Source organism: Phoenix dactylifera, chromosome 10, assembly GCF_051530095.1.
Source record: "Phoenix dactylifera cultivar Ajwa chromosome 10, Ajwa_hap1_PhDact_Kaust_v1.1, whole genome shotgun sequence".
NCBI lineage: Eukaryota > Viridiplantae > Streptophyta > Magnoliopsida > Arecales > Arecaceae > Phoenix > Phoenix dactylifera.
The window spans coordinates 15,917,064-15,939,844 of record NC_143199.1 but is presented as its reverse complement, the minus strand read 5'-3'; the positions used below and the strand labels follow the sequence as shown (position 1 = coordinate 15,939,844).

Below are 22,781 nucleotides of genomic sequence, written 5' to 3'. Positions count from 1 at the left end.
TTGCGTCCCGCCGAAGTCCAGTCAGGGGCCATACCCTGCCACCGCCTCCGGCATTTAATGCGCATGCCCTCTGCAAACCCCCGACTCACTCAACAATTAATGTATGTCTCCGGCTTGCTCAACAATTAAAGCGCGTGGCTCCTATTGTCTACGGATCCTCAGTCCTCACACGGCAAATCGGCTCGGCAGTGTCCAGTCAGCCGTGACAACTCTCTGATCCCGACCTCATCTCCGACATCAACGCATTAATTCGTCTGATCGTGCACTAACTCGAGCGACGTGCTAAGTCGTACGGCGACCTCGCCTCATCACATCACAGGTAATCCGATCCCCCTATAAAAAGGAGCCCCTCCTTCTTAGTGCGGGGGGTGGAACAAGAAAAAACAGAACAGAACACATCTATATTCTCTCCTCCTAATCTAAGCCCCCCACTGACTTAAGCGTCGGAGGGCCGGCGCCGGAAACCCCGGCCACCGGCTTTTTGCAGGTCCCTGCTCCACGGAGGACGCCGCCCGCCGACAGATCGCTGCCCGCCAGAGTTCACCGAAGCTCCTCCTCCTCAGCCGACGGCCGCCCCCGGGTCCAATTTCCAGCAACATGGATGATCAAGGATCCTCATGTGGATTATGGATAGTATGGATCATACACCATAGTACGGCCCAATAGTACGTCACACTCTAGCTAACCCATATCACACTCTAGCTCCTTTTTTTTTATGGTTCCATTCTTGCAAATTTATCAAGTATGTCAATTTATCAATTATTTAAAAATATCAAAATTTTATTACGTTCAAAAAATATTTTTTATTTTAGAAAATACATCTGATTTATCTAATACATAAATACCATAATTTGAAAAAATATATTTTTTACTTCAGAAAATACTTTTGAAATAGATAATACATACCACTAATTTTTCATAATTTTTGGTATTAATTATATAATTTTAATAATTTTTTAAATAAAAAATAATTTTTAAATATAAATATTTTAAAAAACTAATTTGATCTCAGATCTATGTAGAACCCTACCATGGATGCTACATATAATTTTTTAGGCCCGTAGGCATGTATTAAAGGCTACTTATTTCTCAATTTTTTTAAAAATTTAGGCCTAGGCCACTATGCGCATGATTGCCTTAAAACTTAAATAAAAAAATACCAAATTTTTCTGGAGAGTAGCTTGCATACTCCTAAATATGATTCTGATTTTATCATCTTTTTTTGAATTTTTTAATCCAATTTATATTTTTTTTAATTTTTAAAAAATATATAATCCAAAATATAAAAAATTTTGTGTGATTGTGTAGATCATCCATAGATCTACAACATATCATGAAATCATGCCAAAATTAAAAATTTTGGCATAATCTTCCCTCATTTTGCAATTTTCAAGGCATTTTGCAACATCCAAAAATCAAAGTTGGCAATTATTTTATTTTAGTTTAAATAATAAATTTATAGTCTGTATAAGGATCCTTGGATAATCAATCTAATGTATATTTATCTTTTATTTTAGTTTTACTCTTACCTTTTATCCTATGAGTAGGCGTAACTTAGCTTTCTACTATGGACCAACACTGCACCCTTACCGTAGCAAGCCCTACACCTCCTTATCCACCTTCAAATGATATTGTGATGGTGGCAAAAGTTCTTGAAAGTCCAGGCACCTGCACCTATGCTACTCTCTATCATCCCTTCGATCCTCATCACCATCTTTCCGGTTGATCGGATGTCGTTTGCACGCCTGCGTACACCAACCTCATTACTATTGAAGACTTGACACCTTTCTTCGCCAGCCAACCGAGTTGGCTAGGACCTCCAAGTTCCCTAGCACTCATTCGGATGGGACTGAAAAAACACAAACAATTTGTATGTTACATTATAAACTATAAAGTTTTAAATCTGTGGACACAGTGAAAAGGGAAAAGAATTATGGATCAACAGTCTTCCACATGAGTTGGTAGTTTTATAATAATGCATTTGCAAGTTTATAATATTTGAATTATTTCTTGCACTGAAGCATAAAAATATGATGCACCAAATCAAGAAGTTTTTTATATTAAAAAGCAAAAGTGCTTCTTATGCGCACTGTACCATAGTCATAGTTCTCACGAAATGCATCAAAATGAGAATTTCATGACAATATTTTTGTATAAATTGGATTTTTGCAATCATCACCATATCATCCATGAAGCCAAATGAACAGTCGTTACTCTAATTTGGTTTTCTTACAACAAATTTTGCTCCAAAGCATTTACTTTGTAATCCATATAAAGCTCATGGCAGAAGACACTGTCAGCTTTTCTTTTGAGATGAATAAAAGAAAAAAGAAGAAAACAGTAGACATTCTAAAGATAATAATGGCACTTCCACTTAAAAATGCCATTTTGTTGTGTAAAATGAAATAAAAGTTGAGGTCAGGTATACCGTTAAGAAAGTAATGACACATGTTTAACCAAAAATTTTAATGGTCTTGGAAAAACACTCGAGCAATAGTTGTGAAATCAGTATAGTTTCCTGTAACTTTAGATTCAGTATGTAGAAGGGAAGCCAAGTAAATTTAGAATAATCATTCATGATTTTCTGACATGAGACCAACCATGAGTAAGCTTTTACAGCAAATGCAGGGGGATTATAAATAAAAATGACACCATGCTGTAGTGCAAAGTTGGTAGTCTAGCATAAAGTGCCAACAATCCAGGGAAGGCTAAAGAGAACAATGATCCGTGTAGTAGGATCCACCAAGTTGATGACCAGTCTCAATTATCTTTTCAGAATGCATTAATAAGAATCAAAATAAGAGTAATATTGGGATTGTGCAATGGTATAAAAAAAAACAAAAAACAAAAATGTTAATGGAAACTTAGGAACATGAAGAACATAGATATCTGAAAGTAGTGAAGAATGAGTGCTTATTATCCAATCTCTGCCATTGCATCTACCTACGATGCAGATTATAAAGTTAATCTTTGGATAAAATGCTCTATCCTCTTCCTCATTGTATTTTTTCTTGATCTGCATTGACTTGTGCATTGTCATCAAAATGCAGCCCCTGAAGACAATTGGAATATGTTATTGATCAATGGACTCAGTGTTGGAAAAGGAGAAGTTTCACCTGAGGAATTTTATGCTGTTATTAAGAAACGAATAGAGCGGATCTTAATTCGAACAGTAAAATTCATAACCTTGACTTTTACTCTCTGATGCTTTCAAATGCTTATGTACTGTAGTACTGTATCAATCTTGTTTGCAGGAAGGAGGTTCTTATCAGCAGCGTATCCTAGTTGAGTATCTTAAAGGCATCCAGTCAAGAACTGAGGAGATTGTCCATGCAATTCAAGGGCCACAATAATGAAGTTTGGGACATCTGCTTAAGTGCCTACCTACAGATGCTGTAAATGCAGATCTTGTCCAACTTTCAATTGCTAATTACTTGATGAACCTGACTGGCCACAACAAAAATGATCATCTTAGTTATGGTTATTTGTGAACTTCTAGTTATAAACCTTAAATATTTAAAAGTAAAATAAAGTTCAGTTTTTTATGCTTCGAATACTTTTTATTCTATTCACTAGCATTAACCTACTAAAGTTGGTTATGAAATCATTTTAACAACCTTTTGTATGATTGGTAGTACATTGACTGCCAGTTTATACTGGAATCCTTTTCTTCATATGCTTTCATTGGTTTATAGATGTTCATTTTAAACTCCTTTTGTGAATTGAGACTCCTGAAGTGGAAAAGTTTTGTAACAACAGCTCAACACCTACAGGGTATGGCAGTCACGAGATGTGGAAAAGAGGAAAAGGGAAAAAGGGCCTGTTCATTATAATCATGCTTGAAACATGTCATTTAGGACCTTGGGTTAGAAAATAATTTTGCAACCACTTTCATTTTTAAATGTTACCTGAGCTAAGAGAAGCCTTTGTATATCGGAACTATGATGTTTATTTATTAACAAAGTCGAATGTTTCATAGCTTAAATGTTTAATTTTCAGCATGGCTCATCTCCTCTGATAAATGGCTTCTGAAAAAGAGAAATTAACAAGGAAATATGCAAGTGAAAATTATATATGCCTTCATGAGAGGAAAGTCGTCATCAGTTTTTCTTGTCATAAGGCCATCATTTCCCTTATTCTTTTTTGTTTTTCATGGATGGAAACACTCGGGGCCTGTTTAGGAAAATCCAGCATGATGGGGCAGGAAAAAGGGTGTAGTGGATTGGGGTGTGGGGGGGTGTTATTGGGGTTAAAAATGGTGAGAGAGTGGGCAGGGCTTCACGGTTTGGATCTCTGCAGGATTAAAGAAAAAACTCGATTTTCTCCAATGTAATATTATTCCAAAACTTGTAGAAGTGAAAATAGAAGTAATTTATGGCACAATTGTTTCATTAGGTATAAAACAATTCTTATTCAACTTTTTCTTGTTGTTGAAGTAGATATTCCTCACACCTAATGGGTAAAGTGTGATACAACTGATGGATGAGATTTGCTTCAATATAGCCTCGATTGAAAACCAAGCACTCCACATGAACATGCCACCCAACACGAGCCGCACAGGTTATAGGAGGTGCAACGACATTGTATATGAATTGTAATTAATTGCTTTGATCCTCAATCTAATATAACTCTGTAAATCATTTTTGATAATTAAGAGGGGAGAAAGTCTAATAAAACATTGAGGTTATCATATAAATGAAACCTGGGCCTTTTGTACGAAGCCTGTAGCAACTTTACCAACTAAATTAATTGGTATCCTAATACTTCTAGAGACCAGAGTCCAACAAAAATAAATTAAGCTGTGAAACAACTATTTCATTAAGCATAACTATTTTTTTTCTCATTTTCCTATTTTTTAAGCAAGCACAACATCCCCCTCATGGATAAAATATGAAACAAGTAATTATGAGATTTATTTCATCATAGAACTAAGACAATCGGATCTAGGCATATGTAACTTTTATCAAAATAGATTGAATTGAAAATAAAGTAATCTTATCATTGTCATTTAATCTGAGAAGCTCGAGTTGAGAATCAAGCTCGAATCAAGCTCAATCTAGATTTAATTGAACAAAGCTTTAATTCAATTCATATGCTTTTAATTAATTTCAGACCAGGTATGAACCAAATTCAATTAGAGCTTGCTATAAGGTCAAATAGATTTTAGCTTAGATTTGAGATCATCAATCTGATCAATTAGACTTGTTTTATTTTCTTCTCTTTTCTTTCTTTCTTTCTTTTTTTTTTTTTTTTTTTTTTTTTTTGCTAAAAAAAAGGAGGTAGGGGGGAGGGACAAGCCCACCCCGCGTAGCAACCCCAACCGGGCCCCGCCCCCGCCAGGACTATGTTCGATTCGGGCAGAATGGCCGTTTGGTATAGGCCCAGCGCACCAGACCCCAGCCATATATTACTCATACCCTCCCCACCCGTGACCCCGGTTCGGTTACCCCTCTGGGCTCCGGCTCGAGAACCACGTGTGAGTACGTCACACCTGGCACCACCAAGGCTACCAGCCGACCAGTAGCACTTCTAGACCCCGTGTCCAGGCTAGAGGCATCCGGTCCCCACATTTAATCGACGCCCGCGCGTTTCGAACCTGGAACCACTTGGTTAGAAGCCGAGCTCCGTTCCAACTGAGCTACCGCCTTGGCGGCTTCTCTTTTCTTTCTTTGATTGCATAAATGGTTACTACAATCACTATTTATGGTGCTCCCAGAGCCGTGCTGAGTGGTCCAAGGACAAAAGATTTAGCATATCAATAGAAATGTTATCCTTAGATCCCAATCTATACAAAATCTGTGAGTTTTACCAAGACCAGCTAAGTCATCAGCCACCTTGTTAACGGAGCAGTAGATGTGCTGGACTTTACACTCTTCAAAAACTTCGAAAAGTTTATATATATTTTCAACTTAATGCTAAATCCTTCAAGGGGCCTGTTCATGTCATCTGACAATCGAGACAAAGGTGGCCGAGTTACTTTCATTGATAAGCCTATCCATGTTATCTACAACAGCTTGTTTGGGAGCCTCTCAAACAGCCCATGCCTCTAGAAAGACTGTGTTATGAGTTGGCATTGTTCTGAACCCTGCAAAAAAAAACAAAAAAAAGGGCCTCCAGTGTCTGATCTAATTACAAACCAATTAGACTTGTTTTCAACTCTGTGAGACCCCGGAACTGGGCCCGGTCCATTTGACCGGCCCAATCCCAGGTTTCGGCCTCACGTGCGTGGCACGTGAGGCACCGGGATGGAAGGATCCATCCCGAAGAAGGAGGAAGCCCTGTTTTTGGGGCTTCTTCTCCTTTTCTTTGAGGCCACCCGAGTCCCCTCTTCTTCCTCGTGCAGCCGCCCAAGAGAGAGAGAGAGAGAGAGAGAGAGAGAGAGAGAGGGAGGGAGCCATTGAAACCGGTCTTCTTTGATCCGGGTGGTTCCATTGCCGCCGGAGAGGAAAGAGCCGCCGAAGAGGGAGGAAGCCGCTGGATCTTCGCCGAGGCAGAGGTAAGGTTCCTAATTTCATTTCTCTGTTAAACCATTTGAAAAAAAAAAAAAAGAAGAAAGAAAGAAAGAAGAAGAGAGGGAAGAGGAGACTTACCCGTGTGCGGCCGCGAGCACCGCCGATGCTGCGGGTCCCCGCCGCGGGCTCTTTCTCTCTTAAGCTCTCTTTCTCCTCCATGGGAAGAAGGAGAGAGCCAGCGGACGTCTCCCGAGCTCGCCGACCTCCCTTCGTGGGAGAAGAAAGAAGAAGAGAGAAAGGAGGGGGAAGGAGAAGAAGTCGGGAGAAGAGGAGGAGGAGAAAGAAAAAGAAAGAAGAAAGAAAGGGGGGAAGGAGGAAAAGAAGTCAGAGGAAGCTTCGGGAGAAGAAGGAGAAAAGAAAAAGAAAAGGGAAGGGAAGGAAAGAAAAGAAAAGAAAAAGAAAAGAAAAAGAAAATAAAAGAAAAGAAAAGCAAGAAAAAGAAAAGAAAAAAATAAATAAATAAATAAAGGGAGAGGGTGGTTTACGGGTATGAACCCGAAACCGAACCCGAACCCGGGGCGCTAGACACTTCTGCAGGGTCGGCCCTGGGAGAATGTTAAAATTTAAGTTTTATAAATATATATTGTGATGAATTTTAAAAGAAAATATGATTTTTGGATATTAGGTTCTGCGAGAAATTTGTGAGATTAATTGGATTTACTGTAGATCGCGTTCAAAGTAAGTAATGAACTGCCTTTTCTTTAGACTCTTCATTTATATAATATTATTTTTGTATTAAATAAATTGTTAATGAATTTATATGTGATTTATGAATTTACGAGATGATGATTTGAATGAAAAATGGATATGTGAATTGGAATAATATTTTTCGGACTATTGTTATATTTACTGTTCTTGCATCGTATATGCATATTTAGATCGGATTATGATATATCTATTTTGTTACAAAAAGAATTTTGATGTGCATTAGATTTGGAACTCTCAGCCTGACTATGTTCTGGATCCTGCCAATTGGGGGTTATTGTTAGATGTATGCCCTAGAAGCCAATTTTTGGCTGACACATTATTAATTCTGGGACATAATTTGTATTTGACTTTATTATTGAATATATGAAAGACATCTTTTTCATTCATATTATTATTGTGTCTATGAATCGTCCAAGGAATTAATAAGATGATGATGCATATTCTCAAGAGTTGAAAATTTGAGCCATGTATCATTGGTGATTAATTTCTGAACGCTCTTGATCGATGGATCATCATGAGGACGGTGATCGATCCGATGAGATCAGTGCACAGATTACTTTCCTTATGGATGGACGAGACTCGAGTCCACAGTGTGGCGACACTGAAGTAATAGTGCAGGTGCTTGTTAAGAACAAGGGTACTGAGCGTGACCAATACAAGAAATCACTTGGATGTCATCCACTCGTCAGTGACTTGCTTGATGTTGCAGTAGTGTGACTGGTCCTTTGACCTGCGGTGCTTCGGCCACTCACAGTGAGGTTATTGTAGTTTGACTGCACACATACATGGTCTCTAGCCATATGGGTCCATGCAGTGTAGATTGGCTGCAGTAGGTTCACTGTAGGAGTAGGGTATGCACCTATAAGGAATCTATCGACCTTGATAGATAAGGAGAGATCCTATGTGATTTATAAGACTGAGTTCGTAAGACCTCGGCCGGGGCAGATTGCACAGTAGAGAAAGAGTTCTCCGCTCTCGAACTTAAGTCGAATAAATCTTGACATATGACAGACGATGGGGTTTGACGAGTTGTCCATGACCTCCGTCTTGTAGGGATCCACGATAGAAGGACTGTATCACATAATAACTGCACCTAGAGGTTCATCATTCTATTCTGCTGGGTAGCCACTACATGCTGCTAGGTGTCACTGGTGGATGATGGGACTCATAGGGATTATCTTGATGATCGATAAACCCTAATGAGTAGAGTTGGAATCGTTCCAATCCATTGAAAGGAGTTTTCAATGATATTGTGATAGAGATCACAATATATCTCACTACCAGTCAGAATAGAACCTATGGGATCACACACACTAGAAGTATTGACCGATCCGATGGTTGAATCGTGATTAGGAATCACAAGTAATCAATTCGATTGATATTCACAATTAATTATTAATCTAAAATTAGGGTTTCTTAAGTCACAATTAATTATTAATCTAATGAATCAATAAGACTCCTAATTGGATTAGGATTGAAGAGTTCAATTGAGTCAAAATTGATTTAAGTTCTAATTGGATTAGGACTTACCTAGATTGGATCCAAATTGGTTCACCCTTGGGCTAAGCCTAATTGGATTAGGGCTAAACCACATTAGGGCCTCCCAATCCTCATTAGATGAGGATTAGGGCAACATGAGAGGGAGGGGCTCACGCCCCTCCTCCTTTGATCCCTTGGTGCGGCAACAAGAGGGGTCGGCGCCCCTCTTGGTAATACATCAAGGGCTCCTAACTTGTAGGAGCCCTAGATGTTATAAAAAGAGGAGGGTTGGGGGCTGACCTAATTGATGAGAAGCTCCTCCTCTTGCTGCCGTACGCCCTCCCCTCCTCCTCTCCTTGTTTCAGCCGAAAGCAAGAAGAAAGGAAGAAGAAGCCTTGGCGGCCTCCTCCCCTTCCCTTCCTTCATCCAACGCAGGGAAAAGAAAGGCTGCAGTGAAGGCTTTGGTTCTTCAAGATCCCTTCTTCTTCTTCCTCCTCTCAAGCACAATCAAGGGTTGATTGATAGAGAGGAAATCAGCCATCCAAAGTTGTCTCTGCAAGGGAGCTAGCACCCCGGGGTGACAAGGAAGCTTTGATCGGTCCTCTACTTCATGTGGATACCCGTAGAGGCCGGGCACTTGAACGGCTTCAAGCGAACCTTCATCCTAAACCACGAACTTCAGTTTGCGGTGATCATCTACCCGCACAAGGTGAAGATCTGATCTTCCTAAAGTTATTAAAAGTTTTTAATCCTTACCTAACTACGAATGGTTATCAAACGATGTTCATGCGATGAACGTCGATCCCGCACATGCCCCTTCCGCTGCCATCTGATTTTGTTTTGAAATATCAGCGGCATGGGCGGGTCCTAACAGTGGTATCAGAGCCTAGGCATCGTAGATTAAGGTAAGGATTAATTATTAATAGGCTTATTAGATCTGAAAATTGACTGATCATGCATGCTGAAAATTTTCTGCATGCAGATTTTTTCTAGGGTGCTGATTTTTATATGCTGATTTTTATGTGATAAAAAGATGATTCTAATTGCATTGTTAATGGGATTACAAAGTTTAGAATCATGATTAGCATGATCAGCAACCTATGTCATGAGATAATCAGTTAGTTTTCAGATCTGAAAATTATAATTGCTGCATGTGGTGATGATCATAGGATTCAAACCCTTTTGGTATCAAATGTAATGACCTGCGATGTGATCTGTGATGTCATGTAATTTTTCAGATGCTTGCATGCATCTTATTTAATGTTTTGAGAGGCCTGCGTGCCTCCTAAAAGGAGATGTAATTTATTATTATTTTTATTTTACATCTGGTTGTATTTCTGTGATGTGATGTACGTCAACGATCAAGTTGAAGACAAGTCATGAGATGAACGGCGATCTAAGCGGTTGATGGCGATTGGATCAAGAGTTAAACAAGGATCGAATCAAGGAGGCTTGGAACCAATTCAAGAGTTGAAGACCAGTTGATCGATTGACGTGCATGTGCTTGTAATATGACCTAATTAGAATCCATGATCATCACCTATTTAAAGTTTAGCTTTAATTATTGCTGCGATTATAACTGCCTGCAATGTGTCGTTTGCATGTGATGTGAATGAGAGACGGGTAGATAGGTTTACATGTGATGTAGCAAACCCAATTGAGACCTAAATTAAAACCTCCTCAATCAAGTCGAGAGTGAACCGACATGAGCAAGTCGTATTAGATTAATTGATCTAATTGGTGTCTAGGAAAGCATGAAATTTGGTTACTTAATTAGGACCTTACTCTCTGAGTAAGGGGAGCCTCCCACCTGCTTACCTGGCCAATTGTTCGATTACCTCTTATGAAGAGCTCAAGTTGCAAACACTAAGACCTGATTAACCAATATTAAGTCAATAGGTCTTCCACCATAGTAGAGCTGCTAAGGCCTTTCTGATGTTGATTTTTCTCGGCTGAATACAGTGGTCAAGTTGCATCGGGAGGCTGGACCTCTCTATAGACATGAGATGTTGTAGGGTAAAGATGGGGTTGGGCACCAATAACTGTTAGGTGAGGACCCAATGACGACTTTATTCCTACGGTTATACGGTGGGTCTGACTTAACTAAGAAATGGGACCAATAACTGTTAGGTGAGGTTTTCATGGCTTAGAGACCAAGTAGCACTGCAACATGCTTAAGAAGTATTGTACAAGAGTTGTACATTCATCAATTTATGTGTCATCAATAACTGTTAGGTGAGGTGGCATGTAAATCGGTGGAACCGCAGTATCCACTAGAAATCCTGTCGTGTAGGATTTCCGTTTTCTTACCAGGGGAGTGTGAGGAATTCGAGAAAATAGTGGGAGGTACATTCGTTCTAAAAGTCCTTAGAACAGATTAAGGATCAAGTACAAAAATCTAACTAGAATCTTTACTCTCTGCAGATCATAATGTCAGCCTCAAACCCTTTGACCCGTATTCTTGAGACCAACCGATTGACCGGTACAAATTACAAGGACTGGCTTAGAAATCTCAAAATTATTTTGAGCTGTGAGAAAATAGGCTATGTGCTCGACAATGACATCCCCGCATTACCAGCACGTCCGACCGCTGATCAGCGTACGACGCATGAGAAGTGGACAGACGATGACACTAGGGTCAAGTGCTATATCATGGCATCCATGTCCAATGAACTACAATGCCAGCATAAAATTATGAAGACTGCTAGGGACATACTGGCACACCTGCAAGAGTTGTATGGTGAGCAGAGTCGCACAGCTCGTTTTGAAGTGTCCAAAAGGCTCTTCAAAGCAAAGATGTGCGAAAGGCAATCCGTCCATGATCACGGTCTGACTATGATCAAGGACCTTGAGGAGCTTGAGAAGCTCGGTATGAACATGCACAAGGAATTGCAAGTTGATCTGATCCTTCAATCCCTTCCTGATTCATTTGGTCAGTTTATAGTAAACTACCACATGAATAAGATTGAATGCACTAAGACTGAACTGATAAATATGTTGGTAACTGCTGAGGGAGCCTTGAAAGGTTCAAGGGGCAATGTCCTTGCTGCTGAGTTGACTTCTGGTTCCAAGAGAAAGTCTGCTTGGAAGAAAAAGAAGCCTGCGAAGAAGCAGAAGAAAGACAAGAAGCCAAAGAAGGAAGTTCAAAAGAAAAGGGCCAATGACAAAGAAAAATGTTTCCACTGCAATGTCGACGGCCACTGGAAAAGGAACTGTCCTTCATACCTCGAGAGCCTGAAGAACAAGAAAGGTGACACACCTTCAGAAGGTATAGACTTGCTCATAATTGAAACTAATCTAACGGTTTCTTCTACTTCTAGTTGGGTTATAGATTCTGGTTCTAGTGCTCATTTGTGCACTACCATGCAGGGTCTAAAGGAAAGTAGAAGGCTGGCGGAAGGTGCAGTAACCCTTCGGGTTGGCAACGGGGCAAAAGTTGCTACTGTGGCTGTGGGCACCTACCATCTGCGACTACCGTCTGGTTTTAGTTTACTACTTAGAGACTGCTATTATGTACCTGCTGCTAGCAGAAATTTGATTTCTGTTTCATGTCTAGCACAGAAAGGTCATGTTTTTATATTTGACAAAGACTGCTGTTCTATTTATTTCAGAAATAAAATAGTCGCACGTGGTTTTATGATTGACAGTCTCTATCATTTGCATATGGATGTATCTATAAATGTGTCTGAGCAAGAAGTGAGTGCCAAAGGATCCAAAAGATCCAGGGATGAGATAAACCAAAAGTATTTGTGGCACCTCAGGCTTGACCATATTGGAGAGGACAGAATGAACAAAATGAATAAAGATGGGCTTCTCGGCTCATTGACTTCCGAGTCATATCCAGTTTGCGAGTCCTGTCTTCAAGAAAAAATGGCCAGATTGCCCTTTGTAGGACATGGGGAGAGGACCATTGAAATACTTATCCTGGTACATCCAGATGTATGTGGCCCATTCGATGTGCTAGCCAGAGGACGTTATTCATACTTCATTACCTTTACCGATGATTATTCACGGTATGGGTATGTGTATCTTATGAGACACAAGTCTGAATCTTTTGAAAAGTTCAAGGAGTTCAGAAATGAAGTAGAGAAACAGACTGGAAAATCTCTTAAGGCTCTTCGATCAGATCGAGGAGGAGAATACCTTAGTGGAGAATTCCGGAACTATCTCAAGGACAATGGCATAGTCTCACAATGGACTCCTCCGGGTACACCTCAACTCAACGGGGTGTCAGAGAGGAGAAATCGGACTCTATTGGATATGGTCCGGTCCATGATGAGCTTCACTGATCTACCGATGTTTCTTTGGAGAGATGCCTTACTTACCGCAGTATATCTACTGAATAGGGTTTCCTCTAAATCCGTTCCTACCACAACGTATGAGATATGGCATGGTAAGAAACCAAGTCTTGGTCATCTCAAGATTTGGGGATGTTCGGCCTACGTCAAAAGACTACAAGCGGACAAACTAGAGGCTAGGACCATAAGTGCTCGTTTTATAGGATATCCTAAAGAGTCATTAGGATACAATTTTTACATCTCAAAGGATCACAATGTGTTTGTGAGCCGTCATGCCATCTTCTTGGAAAATCAGTTTATCCTTGACAGAGGCAGTGGGAGGAAAATTGAGCTTGAAGAGAAAGTCTCTGAAAAGCAACGAGTCATGGATCCTATCGAACCCATTAATACAGAGCCAGTACATGATGTCCCTCAACCACCTCGCAGATCAAGTAGGGTCTCCCATCCTCCCGATAGATACTTAGGTATACTAGAAGAGGATACCGAGAAAATGTTCCTAGTGGGAGATAGGGATCACATACAAGATCCCAAAACCTACAACGAGGCGATATCTAATATCGATTCCGAGAAATGGTTAGAAGCTATGAAGTCAGAATTAGACTCCATGCATTCCAACCAAGTCTGGACCTTAGTAGATCCACCAGAAGGTATTGTACCTATTGGATGTAAATGGATCTACGAAAGGTAGATAGGTTCGGATGGAAAGGTAGAGACCTATAAAGCAAGGCTGGTGGCAAAAGGATATAGTCAACGCGAAGGCATTGACTATCAGGAGACTTTTTCACCTGTAGCCATGCTGAAATCCATCCGAACATTGCTTGCCATTGCAGCATTTCATGATTATGAAATCTGGCAGATGGATGTGAAAACTGCTTTCCTAAATGGATATCTTGAAGAAGATATCTATATGGAACAGCCTTTAGGTTTCACTTCCAGTGATGGAGATCACAAGGTCTGCAAGCTGCAAAGGTCCATTTATGGACTAAAGCAAGCATCTCGGAGTTGGAACACTCGTTTCGATGACGCAATCAAAACGTTTGATTTCATCAAAAATGAAGAGGAACCGTGTGTTTACAAAAAGGTTAGTGGGAGCGCTGTCGTATTCCTCGTACTGTACGTGGATGACATCCTCCTGATAGGGAATGATATTCCCATGCTAACCTCGGTCAAGGTCTGGTTGTCAAAAGAGTTCTCCATGAAAGACCTTGGAGAAGCATCCTATATTTTGGGAATAAAGGTCTATAGAGATAGATCTAAAAGGATGATTGGCCTATCACAGAAGATGTACATAGAGGAAGTGCTGAAAAGGTTCAGCATGGAAAACTCTAAAAGGGGTCTCTTACCCCTAAGACATGGAATTCATCTCTCCAAGAAAATGTGCCCCAACACATCTGAAGATATTCAACGCATGAGCAAGATCCCTTATGCATCGGCAATAGGGAGCCTCATGTATGCCATGCTATGTACACGACCTGATATAGCTCTTGCTGTGAGTGTCACAAGCAGATATCAGTCGAATCCAGGTGAAGAACACTGGACAGCTGTGAAGAATATTCTTAAGTACTTGAGAAGAACTAAAGATTTATTCTTCGTTTTTGGAGGATCATCAGAGTTGAAGGTAGAAGGATACACAGATTCAGACTTCATGACTGATGTCGATGATAGGAAGTCAACATCTGGATATGTATTCTTGTGCAATGGTGGTACGGTGAATTGGAAGAGTTCTAAATAACCGATCATTGCTGATTCTACTATGGAAGCTGAATACATCGCCGCCTCTGAAGCTGCTAAGGAAGGCTTCTGGTTTAAGAAATTCATTGTGGAATTGGATGTAATGTCATCAGATGCCATAACACTCTACTGCGATAATAATGGCGCCATAGCTCTTGCTAAGGAGCCAAGGTCTCATCAAAAGTCCAAGCATATAGAGCGGCGTTTTCATCTCATACGCGACTATGTTGAGAAGAAGTATGTCGAAGTGCAGAGAGTAGACTCCGCGGACAACGTGGCAGACCCGTTCACTAAACAGCTAAGTCAGCAAAAGACTGAAGTCCACCTTGAGAAGATGGGACTAAGATATATGACTGATTGGCTTTAGTGCAAGTGGGAGATTGTTAGATGTATGCCCTAGAAGCCAATTTTTGGCTGACACATTATTAATTCTGGGACATAATTTGTATTTGACTTTATTATTGAATATATGAAAGGCATCTTTTTCATTCATATTATTATTGTGTCTATGAATCGTCCAAGGAATTAATAAGATGATGATGCATATTCTCAAGAGTTGAAAATTTGAGCCATGTATCATTAGTGATTAATTTCTGAACGCTCCTGATCGATGGATTATCACGAGAACGGTGATCGATCCGATGAGATCAGTGCACAGATTACTTTCCTTATGGATGGACGAGACTCGAGTCCACAGTGTGGCGACACTGAAGTAATAGTGCAGGTGCTTGTTAAGAACAAGGGTACTGAGCGTGACCAATACAAGAAATCACTTGGATGTCATCCACTCGTCAGTGACTTGCTTGATGTTGCAGTAGTGTGACTGGTCCTTTAACCTGCGGTGCTTCGGCCACTCACAGTGAGGTTATTGTAGTTTGACTACACACATACATGGTCTCTAGCCATATGGGTCCATGTAGTGTAGATTGGCTGCAGTAGGTTCACTGTAGGAGTAGGGTATGCACCTATAAGGAATCTATCGACCTTGATAGATAAGGAGAGATCCTATGTGATTTATAAGACTGAGTTCGTAAGACCTCGGCCGGGGCAGATTGCACAGTGGAGAAAGAGTTCTCCGCTCTCGAACTTAAGTCGAATAAATCTTGACATATGATAGACGATGGAGTTTGACGAGTTGTCCATGACCTCCGTCTTGTAGGGATCCACGATAGAAGGACTGTATCACATAATAACTGCACCTAGAGGTTCATCATTCTATTCTGCTGGGTAGCCACTACATGCTGCTAGGTGTCACTGGTGGATGATGGGACTCATAGGGATTATCTTGATGATCGATAAACCCTAATGAGTAGAGTTGGAATCGTTCCAATCCATTGAAAGGAGTTTTCAATGATATTGTGATAGAGATCACAATATATCTCACTACCAGTCAGAATAGAACCTATGGGGTCACACACACTAGAGTATTGACCGATCCGATGGTTGAATCGTGATTAGGAATCACAAGTAATCAATTCGATTGATATTCAGTTGAAGAAGGAACAAAGGAAATTAATTAATTGGACTTGAAACAAGAGTCCTACTTCGAATAGGATTCCTAGAGTCCTAATTGGATTAGGACTGGGAATCCTAGTTGGAGTAGGACTGGATTCCTACTTGGAATAGGATTCCTACAATCCTAATGAGATTAGGAGTTTTGAATTAAAATCGAATTCCTACTTGGAGTAGGATTCCTAGAGTCCTAATCAGATTAGGACTTCGGATTCAAATAGAGTCCTAATTGGATTAGGACTAAAATTAAATATGTCCTAATTTGGATTAGGGTTTCTTAAGTCACAATTAATTATTAATCTAATGAATCAATAAGACTCCTAATTGGATTAGGATTGAAGAGTTCAATTGAGTCAAAATTGATTTAAGTTCTAATTGGATTAGGACTTACCTAGATTGGATCCAAATTGGTTCACCCTTGGGCTAAGCCTAATTGGATTAGGGCTAAACCACATTAGGGCCTCCCAATCCTCATTAAATGAGGATTAGGGCAACATGAGAGGGAGGGGCTCACGCCCCTCCTCCTTTGATCCCTTGGTGCGGCAACAAGAGGGGCCGGCGCCCCTCTTGGTAATACATCAAGGGCTCCTAACTTGTAGGAGCCCTAGATGTTATAAAAAGAGGAGGCTTGGGGGCTGACCTAATTGATGAGAAGCTCCTCCTCTTGCTGCCGTACGCCCTCCCCTCCTCCTCTCCTTGTTTCAGCCGAAAGCAAGAAGAAAGGAAGAAGAAGCCTTGGCGGCCTCCTCCCCTTCCCTTCCTTCATCCAACGCAGGGAAAAGAAAGGCTGCAGTGAAGGCTTTGGTTCTTCTTCAAGATCCCTTCTTCTTCTTCCTCCTCTCAAGCACAATCAAGGGTTGATTGATAGAGAGGAAATCAGCCATCCAAAGTTGTCTCTACAAGGGAGCTAGCACCCCGGGGAGACAAGGAAGCTTTGATCGGTCCTCTACTTCGTGTGGATACCCGTAGAGGCCGGGCACTTGAACGGCTTCAAGCGAACCTTCATCCTAAACCACGAACTTCAGTTTGCGGTGACCATCTACCCGCACAAGGTGAAGATCTGATCTTCCTAAAGTTATTAAAAGTTTTTAATCCTTACCTAACTACGAATGGTTATCAAACGATGTTCATGCGATGAACGTCAATCCCGCACATGCCCCTTCCGCTGCCATCTGATTTTGTTTTGAAATATCAGCGGCATGGGCGGGTTCTAACAGTTATGCATTGGTAATTTCTGGCCCCACCACAGGGTATAAGTGTGGTATTCTGGCCCACTCCGCAGGGTATAAGTGCGGTATTCTGGCCCACTCCGCAGGGTATAAGTGCGGTTCTGTTTCTGGCCCAGCCACAGGGTATAAGTGTGGTCGTAGTTAAAGGCTGTTGAGATGAATGTGATTTGTTTCGTATCGGATTTACGATTATGTATATGGATATTTGAAAGATACGGATTTTAATGAATTTGTATTTGAAAATGAATTGATTATGTTATTATGCTGACTCATTGTAATTTGTATTCATATTTTATGTTATTATATGAATTGACTAGTTAAGGTGTTTGTTACTTACTGGGCTGTCTAGCTCATTATACGATTTCTTACTGTTTTTACAAATCCGAAGAATTAGCTCGATCCGAGGTTTTACAATATGGAAGAGCGAATAAAAAAATTATGACACAAGTTATCTTAGATTAGGTTTTGTTTAAATTAATGTTCTATCTTTATTGTTCCGCTGCGCATTGAGAACTGTGAAACTTTATAATTTATGTCAGTCAATGGAATAAGATTGCATTTATTTCAGCTGAATTATTTTAGTTATATATTTGAGATGTTTGGTTTAAATGCCTTGCATGCTCGTAGGGAGAGTTTCTTACGGGTGTGCGGCGGTTGGCGCGGATCCCCGGCTCGCGATCTCGGGCCAGGGGCATGACAACTTTTATGGTATCAGAGCATAATTGGATAAATTATGAGATAAGAAAATATGACATGACATGAGTGTAGGTGGGTAGACTCTAGGGACATTGGGACGTTAATTTATGATGATTGTAGCAACCATTCTATGTACTTGTAATGAACTGGCAAGCTTATTATTGGCATGCTGCTATCTGATAGACATAGGTCAGGATGCCTCCACATCGGATGAGAAAGACTGCTCAAAGAGCTACTAATAAGGCACCCAACCCGCAAAATGACAGCATACCCCAACAAGTTGGTAACACCCCTCAGCAGGAGAGAGTCGTCAATCCTGCTAGTGATACTCAGACATGACAACAAGAACCGGGCCTAGGCCAGGTTATGCAGACCATAGTGGGCCTTATGCAGATGCAACAGCAGGTGCAACAGCAGTTGCTCCAACAACAAGCGCAGTTGCCCCAGACACAACCACAGCAAGGACGAGGGGAACAGTGTGAACAGCGTAGTAGTATAGCTGAATTTAAGAGGCTGGCTCCTCCAGCTTTCAAGGGGACTACAGATCCGTTGGAAGCAGATAATTGGCTTATAGAGATGGAAAAAGCATTTGCTGTCTTGAGATGCCAGGATGATGAAAAGATTTTGTTTGCATCATACATGATGCAAGGTGAGGCATTCAACTGGTGGCGGATGTTGGAACATAAATATGAGCAAGATAGGGAGCCACTCACTTGGAAAAGATTTCGAGGAGCATTTTATGATAAGTATTTTCCTCGGAGTGTAAGGACGCAGAAAGAGGAGGAGTTTATTCATCTAAAGCAAAGAAATATGACTGTTGCAGAATATGAAGCCAAATTTACCGAGCTAGCCAAATTTGTTCTAAAGTTAGTCGAGGATGAGCTAGATCGAGTGCATAAATTTGAGATGGGACTAAAGATTGAAATTAGAAAACAAGTGGTACCTTATGAATTGACTACCTATGCAGCTGTGGTAAATAAGGCTTTAATAATTGAAAGGAAAGTTAATGATGAACGGTTGGAAAGGAAAAGAAATCAAAAGAAGAGGAACAGATCGAATGAATTTCAGGGGCAGAGCAATGAAAACGCCGAAAGTTCAAACAAGAAATCAACGAGTGACAACACTAAGCAGGTGAATATCAATAACTGTTCTAGATGTGGTAAGGCTCATGCTGACAAGGATTGCCATTGGAACACCAGTGCCTGTTTTAGATGTGGTAAGATAGGTCATAAAATTGCAGACTGCCCACAAAGAAACGAGAATAGATCTACTCAGGCAATGGAAGGAAGCCAGGGGCCAAAGACTCAAGGAAGAGTATTTGCACTTACACAACAAGATGCACAGGCTTCTGATGTGTTGACGACAGGTATTAGTCTAGTCCCAATATTTATTTCTATTTATTGTTTTGCCATGCCCACTGCTCTTTGTTGGACAACTCATTATGCTACTAGAAAAAATTCAATAGTTACATAACATTTTTTTGATTGATTGTCAAAAGAAGAATATAAACTTTTAACTTTTGAAAGTGTTCACACGGAATAAGACATAATAATGAATGTACCAACAAGCAAGTAATTCTAGAAAAAGAAAAAGAAAAAAAAAAGGGAAAAAAATCTAGACTTGACACGGGTATGTTGAGGTTTAAATCAGAATGTGCAGAGAAAATGTGGTGAATGGAATTATTTGAAATTGGTCAGACAAGACGACTTTGATTTGAAGAGTGTTATGACTTAGTTTGGAAGAAGTATAATCTACTCTTGAACTACATATACGAAAATTTCGTGGACGAAATTTCTTTTAAGGGAGGAAGGATGTGAGACCTCGGAACTGGGCCCGGTCCATTTGACCGGCCCAGTCCCAGGTTTTGGCCTCACGTGCCACGCACGTGAGGCACCAGGATGGAAGGATCCATCCCAAAGAAGGAGGAAGCCCTGTTTTTAGGGCTTCTTCTCCTTTTCTTTGAGGCCACCCGAGTCCCCTCTTCTTCCTCGTGCAGCCGCCCGAGAGAGAGAGAGAGAGAGAGAGAGAGGGAGGGAGCCATTGAAGCCGGTCTTCTTTGATCCGGGTGGTTCCATTGCCGCCGGAGAGGAAAGAGCAGCCGAAGAGGGAGGAAGCCGCCGGATCTTCGCCGAGGCAGAGGTAAGGTTCCTAATTTCATTTCTCTGTTAAACCATTTGAAAAAAAAAAAAGAAGAAAGAAAGAAAGAAGAAGAGAGGGAAGAGGAGACTTACCCGTGTGCGGCCGCGAGCACCGCCGATGCTGCGGGTCCCCGCCGCGGGCTCTTCCTCTCTTAAGCTCTCTTTCTCCTCCGTGGGAAGAAGGAGAGAGCCAGTGGACGTCTCCCGAGCTTGCCGACCTCCCTTCGTGGGAGAAGAAAGAAGAAGAGAGAAAGGGGGGGGAAGGAGAAGAAGTCGGGAGAAGAGGAGGAGGAGAAAGAAAAAGAAAGAAGAAAGAAAGGGGGAAAGGAGGAAAAGAAGTCAGAGGAAGCTTCGGGAGAAGGAGAAAAGAAAAAGAAAAGGGAAGGGAAGGAAAGAAAAGAAAAGAAAAAGAAAAGAAAAAGAAAATAAAAGAAAAGAAAAGCAAGAAAAAGAAAAGAAAATAAATAAATAAATAAATAAAGGGAGAGGGTGGTTTACGGGTATGAACCCGAAACCGAACCCGAACCCGAACCCGGGGCGCTAGACACTTCTACAGGGTCGGCCCTGGGAGAATGTTAAAATTTAAGTTTTATAAATATATATTGTGATGAATTTTAAAAGAAAATATGATTTTTGGATATTAGGTTCTGCGAGAAATTTGTGAGATTAATTGGATTTACTGTGGATCGCATTCAAAGTAAGTAATGAACTGCCTTTTTTTAGACTATTCATTTATATAATATTATTTTTGCATTAAATAAATTGTTAATGAATTTATATGTGATTTATGAATTTACGAAATGATGATTTGAATGAAAAATGGATATGTGAATTGGAATAATATTTTTCGGACTATTGTTATATTTACTGTTCTTGCATCGTATATGCATATTTAGATCGGATTATGATATATCTATTTTGTTACAAAAAGAATTTTGATGTGCATTAGATTTGGAACTCTCAGCCTGACTATGTTCTGGATCCTGCCAATTGGGGGTTATGCATTGGTAATTTCTGGCCCCACCACAGGGTATAAGTGTGGTATTCTGGCCCACTTCGCAGGGTATAAGTGCGGTATTCTGGCCCACTCTGCAGGGTATAAGTGCGGTTCTGTTTCTGGCCCAGCCACAGGATATAAGTGTGGTCGTAGTTAAAGGCTGTTGAGATGAATGTGATTTGTTTCGAATTAGATTTACGATTATGTATATGGATATTTGAAAGATACGGATTTTAATGAATTTGTATTTGAAAATGAATTGATTATGTTATTATGCTGACTCATTGTAATTTGTATTCATATTTTATGTTATTATATGAATTGACTAGTTAAGGTGTTTGTTACTTACTGGGCTGTCTAGCTCATTATACGATTTCTTACTGTTTTTACAGATCCGAAGAATTAGCTCGATCCGGGGTTTTACAATATGGAAGAGCGAATAAAAAAATTATGACACAAGTTATCTTAGATTAGGTTTTGTTTAAATTAATGTTCTATCTTTATTGTTCCGCTGCGCATTGAGAACTGTAAAACTTTATAATTTATGTCAGTCAATGGAATAAGATTGCATTTATTTCAGCTGAATTATTTTAGTTATATATTTGAGATGTTTGGTTTAAATGCCTTGCATGCTCGTAGGGAGAGTTTCTTACGGGTGTGCGGCGGTTGGCGCGGACCTCCGGCTCGCGATCTCGGGCCGGGGGCGTGACAAACTCGAATTCCAATTAAGCTTACATTGGAACACAAAGACTTAATAAATAAATCTAGCTTGATTTTATGATTCAGAGTCAAAATTAGTTTGATAAGATGCATAGTCAATCAAGCTTACACCCCAACTTCAATTTTCCATCCATTACAAGGAGCTTGAAGCCTATAAAAAGTGCCTCTCCTCCCAGCCCCACAAACAAAGGCCACTAATAAATAATATAGTATATGATACGGTCCCAGTTCTAATATTATTCAACACAAGATCCGTCTGTTTCTTTCAGAGGTTATTGGTTGTATCCTTTTGTTTGCATTATTCTCGAATACTTGTATGAAGTAGTTATTGCAATTTGATTTCATATATTCTTGTGTTTTCTACTTTAGGCACTCAAATTATTACATTCCAACATTAATTGGTTATTGGAATTTCAGGGACAATAGTTGTCTGCCTTGGAAGAAAACAAAAACAAAGAAAAAGAGAAATCTGATACTGTTGGGAATTCGATAATATGGGCAAAGAAGGATTAACGAAGCCAACTTCAGATAGCTAGCATCAAATTAATATGTTTGTGTTTATGTGCAGTCGGTGAATGGCTTGCTTTTAACTCGTATAAGTTAAATATTGTCATTTGTGTCTCATTTATTGCTCTTGTTGAGCCTATCATCTTCCAGGCGGCATCTCAACATGATAGCTGCAAGATGCTTCCATGATAATTGCTTTATTCTGGTCTGAATTATAAGTCATTCTCAGTTCTTGATGTGTGGTGCATTTACTA

The 22,781-nt window shown here is 40.3% G+C and overlaps 1 protein-coding gene across 7 annotated transcripts in view; it reads left to right on the top strand.

The window, feature by feature from the left end:
• The window catches only part of LOC113461511 (uncharacterized), a 137,457-nt gene extending 114,949 nt beyond the window's left edge, over window positions 1-22,508 (top strand). For 3 of the 7 annotated variants that reach the window (XR_016396625.1, XM_089925751.1, XM_089925749.1), the window contains 2 exons: window positions 3,051-3,172; window positions 3,255-3,556. Coding sequence is in view for 6 of the 7 variants with exons in the window: in XM_089925751.1 (XP_089781877.1) it covers window positions 3,051-3,172; window positions 3,255-3,353 (221 nt within the window). In the remaining variant the exon portion in view is untranslated. Of the gene's footprint in view, window positions 1-3,050; window positions 3,173-3,254; window positions 3,557-3,773; window positions 4,023-22,437 lie in introns of those variants that run through there. The other 4 variants (XM_089925752.1, XM_089925750.1, XM_089925759.1 and 1 more) reach the window with 3 other exon arrangements.
• Window positions 22,509-22,781: the final 273 nt, after the last annotated feature.